This window comes from Megalops cyprinoides, chromosome 2 (genome assembly GCF_013368585.1).
Source record: "Megalops cyprinoides isolate fMegCyp1 chromosome 2, fMegCyp1.pri, whole genome shotgun sequence".
In the NCBI taxonomy this organism is placed as follows: Eukaryota; Metazoa; Chordata; class Actinopteri; order Elopiformes; family Megalopidae; genus Megalops; species Megalops cyprinoides.
The window spans coordinates 69,437,145-69,442,144 of record NC_050584.1 but is presented as its reverse complement, the minus strand read 5'-3'; the positions used below and the strand labels follow the sequence as shown (position 1 = coordinate 69,442,144).

The following is a 5,000-nucleotide window of genomic DNA, read 5'->3' as shown; positions in this document are numbered from 1 at the left end:
GTGTGTAAGTATGTGTCTGTGTGTATGTGTGTGTGTTACTCACAGTGAGTCGAGGCTGATCTGGGTGACAGTGGGCAGGTGTGGCAGGTTGTGCAGTGTGTCGTGGGTCAGGTGTGGGACAGAGGCACAGCGTGTGTACAGCAGGCACCCCGGCAGCTCCAGGCTGTGCCCCCCACTGCGCCCCAACCCCGTCAGCACCCCCCGCCGACACCCCTGCACCACGCGGGACAGCTCCAGCTTCATGGCACTGCGCTACACCTGCACAGAACAGAGAGAGCGCGGTCACCTCACACACACACACACACACACTCACTCACTCACTCACTCACACGCATGCGCACACACACACTCACTCACACGCACGCGCACACACACACTCACATTCACACACTCGCACGCACACACACTCACTCACATACACACACACACACTCACTCACTCACACGCACGTGCACACACACACACACACTCGCACGCACACACACTCACTCACATACACACACACACACTCACTCACATGCACGTGCACACACACACGCACTCGCACGCACACACACTCACTCACATACACACACACACGCACCCTAACCCTAACCCTAACCCTAAACCCAACCCTTCCTCCCATACTGAGCTGATTCCTGTCCACCCAGGAGAGGAGTGATGCTTCATAATGGCCTCCTTTACCCCAAAGAATGACACTCTGAAGTCATGTTTGTTGCGAGCTTTGTGGGGAAAGTGTACATTTCTGCAAATGTGGAAGGATGTGTTGGAGGGGATGTTTTCCGCAGACTGATAAAACTCATATGAGGTTACGGCGGAGTTAAGCACTCCTGGTATTTACTCAGTTATTATGGGGAAAGGTAGGTACAAATGCAGGTACTTCAGGTGAGAAACACCTACCTCCTTTTAGAAATTATTACTGTAATATTCTTAGGGTCCTTGGCAATTTACATCACCTTGATACAGAACGCATTTGAACGGGTTCATGGCGGTGTGCTGGAACGGTTAGCTGCATGGTAGCCTGCTGGCTGCGGTGTTAAATGCATGAAACTGGGGCACTCCGTTCCCCAAACTCTGTCTGTCTCTTCCCCAAACGCAAAAGCCTTAACAATTTAAACAACGATTTAAAGTCCGCACTGTGCTCCTTCGCTCGACGGGCTGACACTGAAAATGACCCTTCTGATCGGCTAACCAGCATCGGGTGTCTTAAAGGTCTGAGAGTTTGCGGACAGATGCAGGAACCGCATCCACCAGGCTTCGGTAAAACGCCACGGGAAAGATGCCAAAACATCCTCCGCGATCACAGCTGGCTAACTAACTAGCTAACCACCCGCCTGACACAGGATCTGCTAACCGCAGTGAGGTGGAGGGGAAGAGGACGCAGCTCCAGGACTAACCGAAATATTGTGATTCTGCCCAACACAAAAATATACAAAAGTAGTTTTATACGCCTGGATCCTCCTTTACTTACCGTCCGCTTCCCACGCGTGAAAACTACACGTCGCGGCAGTTTGAGCGCGTGCATTTCCTGTAACGTCATCAACAGACGCCGGATAGTTGGGCACGAGGTGAAGATCGTTTATTTTTGCGCGAGGCCGTCCTTCATGCCGTCGCTACTTGAATGACGCGGAAACGCGCGTCCCTGTTTGAGGACGTGCACCGCAACTTTACACCGCGATCAACTACTGATCCTCGCACAGTTCACACTGACACCCCGAAAAAAACACACTCGACCCAGGAACGAAACTCCTAAACACCTGCGGCTTTTACTGCAGTCCGCTCGTGTTGTGCGACACCTGAGCGGCGCCGCTCGGCCGGTAAATCAGCCATCTGACCATTTCATAATCGAAATTCCGTAACTCGTTGCCCACCAACAGCTTCAATACCGACCGGAACTCCCGATAATCACCGGAAATGTACGCAGAGTAGAAGGCTCCGTGTCTTTAATTGATCTTGCCAAGGGGAGGGAACAGAGAACTGTTACTATAGTTACTCAACAGACGCTTCTGTGTGCTGTGACCTATGCTGGGACTTGTAGTTTATGTGTTTCGTTCATTTCGCTCATTTTGACTGAAGATAATGACGCCTTTACTACAATACCCAAGATCCTCTCCGACACTGAAATTAACCTCTAATGGCCCCTGCGTGAAACTTACTTTCTGTGAACCTTCAAACGAGAAACGTAACCTTTTATCTTGCTTAGATCGACGCTTGGTTTGAAGACGAATTTTGGACGTTTTTAAAATGTACTAACAGAGGACTGGAGCATGAACTAGCCCGCGAGTAAACTTCTTGTTAGTAATCCGATCCTCAAAACAATGGAAATGGCATATTCGGGACACAAGCCGGATCAGTTTCGTTGGAAAAGATTCACTAAGAATAAGAAAACATCTTGTAAGGTAAACATTAATAATTAGGGACAGCGGCTTGCAAATGTTTCCTGTATGGTAGTTTAAATCTAATGAGGGTGAAGTATTTGGATCGGCTGCGCCTACAACACGTTCAGTTTGGCCACACTGCGCTTTGTGGTTGATTTTGTATCAGAGATAATCATTTCTATTTCCATGATTATGCCGCTGCTGCACCATGAGTTCAACCGAAACGTTGGCGCTGAAAAACGCAACAATCGCTTGAATTCTTCCCGGAAAAGTTACAGACAAAAATCTTTTATTCATTTGAAAGAAATTCCTTTCTTTTTTCCCTTCATATCTACTAGACAAACATTTTCCAGTGAAAGTGATGTCTGCTGGCTCGCTGAGCAAGGCAGACAGGGAAGAAGGCGCTGCATGGCGTTTGAATTCATCGTGGAGTAAATCAGGGACGTTTCTAGCTATTGAAAAGATCAGGGGCAAAGTCAAGTTTGCCTGGGGCTTATCTGTTTTTTTTTTTTTTTGAAAGGAGATCAGATCGGTAGGTTGGGGAGGTTATATCTACCTTTATAATAAATAAATATTATCACACCTTCGGACGCTGCAAGTCAAGTTCCGCTCTGTTACACAGTCTGTTGTTTTGCTATAAACACCTCCTTTTTCAGGGCGAAAATATTCGGGGCCAAGCTTAACATATTCGGGGCTTTAGCCCCGAATGATCGGCCCTATCGACGCCACTGGAGTAAACACTCTACTTTCTGAGGGGCTGCTCCCCGAAGGATCATTTAATCGATATTTTTTGAGACCTTAAACTAAAAGCATCCAAAATGGTTAGCGAATACATGAAATACGCCTTTCCAGGTCGTGATCACGGAAACGGATCGCGTCTAAATAACTCCACGTTGTTCTGCAGTTCTTTAAGGTAAGCGATCTGAAAGCCAGCCCATTACCGGCAGATCAGGGAGGGTACAGGCCAGGGAAAATTGTTTTAATTAATCCTCAGATATCAAACGTCTGCCACCCCCTTCCGAACCCGGCAGCTGCTGTACCCTCGGCCGGGGAATAGGAGAGCGCACACTGATGGAAACAGCGCAAACAGATGAAGTTGTGTCTGAATTGTGAGCGCAGCGACGTGACTGTTCTCTCCCATCCCAGGTGCAGCGGGACGACGATGACGTTGCGCAGTGGGTGAAGGTGAGTTCTGCTCTGTGGATCGGAGCGTAACATTTCTGCTTGCTCGGGATGCAGATATTTAGCAGCATCCATGCAGCAGGTCTGGCGTCATCGTGCTGATGGCAGTGCATGACATCCTGCAGGTGAGTCTGATGCGGCGTGATGCGGGTGTGAAGCGGGCGTGGTGCGAGCGTGATGAGGGCGTGATGCGGGCGTGAAGCGGGCGTGATGCGGGCGGTATGCGGGCGGTATGCGGGCGGTATGCGGGCGTGATGCGGGCGTGATGCGGGCGGTATGCGGGCCTGATGCTGGCGTGATGCCGGTGTGATGCGGGCGTGATGCGGGCGTGATGAGGGCGTGATGCGGGTGTGATGCGGGCGTGATGAGGGCGGTATGCGGGTGTGATGCGGGTGTGATGCAGGCGTGATGCGGGTGTGATGAGGGCGGTATGCGGGTGTGATGCGGGCGTGATGAGGGCGTGATGCAGGCGGTATGCGGGTGTGATGCGGGCGTGATGAGGGCGTGATGCAGGCGTGATGCGGGCGTGATGAGGGCGTGATGCGGCTGTGATGCGGGTGTGATGAGGGCGGTATGCGGGCGTGATGCGGGTGTGATGAGGGCGTGATGAGGGCGGTATGCGGGTGTGATGCGGGCGTGATGAGGGCGGTATGCGGGTGTGATGCGGGCGTGATGAGGGCGTGATGCGGGTGTGATGCGGGCGTGATGAGGGCGGTATGCGGGTGTGATGCGGGCGTGATGAGGGCGTGATGCGGGTGTGATGCGGGCGTGATGCGGGCGGTATGCAGTGTGATGCGGGTGTGATGAGGGCGTGATGAGGGCGTGATGAGGGCGGTATGCGGGCGTGGTGCGGGTGTGATGCGGGTGTGATGCGGGCGTGATGAGGGCGGTATGCGGGTGTGATGCGGGTGTGATGCGGGTGTGATGAGGGCGTGATGCGGGTGTGATGAGGGCGTGATGCGGGTGTGATGAGGGCGTGATGCGGGCGTGATGAGGGCGTGATGCGGGCGTGATGAGGGCGTGATGCGGGCGGTATGCGGGCGTGATGCGGGCGTGATGCGGGCGTGATGCGGGCGTGATGAGGGCGTGATGTGGGCGTGATGCGGGCGTGATGCGGGCGTGATGCGGGCGTGATGCGGGCGTGATGAGGGCTGGATGAGGGCGTGATGAGGGCGGTATGCGGGTGTGATGAGGGCGGTATGCGGGCGTGATGAGGGCGTGATGAGGGCGTGGTGCGGGTGTGATGAGGGCGTGATGAGGGCGGTATGCGGGCGTGATGAGGGCGGTATGCGGGCGTGATGAGGGCGTGATGAGGGCGTGGTGCGGGTGTGATGAGGGCGGTATGCAGTGTGATGAGGGCGTGATGAGGGCGGTATGCGGGCGTGATGAGGGCGGTATGCGGGCGTGATGAGGGCGTGATGCGGGTGTGATGAGGGCGTG

The 5,000-nt window shown here is 53.5% G+C and overlaps 2 protein-coding genes across 2 annotated transcripts in view; one reads left to right on the top strand and one right to left on the bottom strand.

Moving 5' to 3' along the window:
• Nucleotides 1-1,538, bottom strand: part of qtrt2 (queuine tRNA-ribosyltransferase accessory subunit 2) — an 11,327-nt gene extending 9,789 nt beyond the window's left edge. The window contains exons 1-2 of the mRNA XM_036520630.1: nucleotides 1,472-1,538; nucleotides 44-258 (exon numbers count right to left, since the gene is read on the bottom strand). Coding sequence (XP_036376523.1) covers nucleotides 44-243 — 200 coding nt within the window. The 5' untranslated portion in view covers nucleotides 244-258; nucleotides 1,472-1,538. The remainder of the gene's footprint in view (nucleotides 1-43; nucleotides 259-1,471) is intronic.
• A 612-nt stretch (nucleotides 1,539-2,150) lies between these two features.
• Nucleotides 2,151-5,000, top strand: part of ccdc191 (coiled-coil domain containing 191) — a 26,288-nt gene continuing 23,438 nt past the window's right edge. The window contains exons 1-2 of the mRNA XM_036520629.1: nucleotides 2,151-2,399; nucleotides 3,525-3,563. Coding sequence (XP_036376522.1) covers nucleotides 2,319-2,399; nucleotides 3,525-3,563 — 120 coding nt within the window. The 5' untranslated portion in view covers nucleotides 2,151-2,318. The remainder of the gene's footprint in view (nucleotides 2,400-3,524; nucleotides 3,564-5,000) is intronic.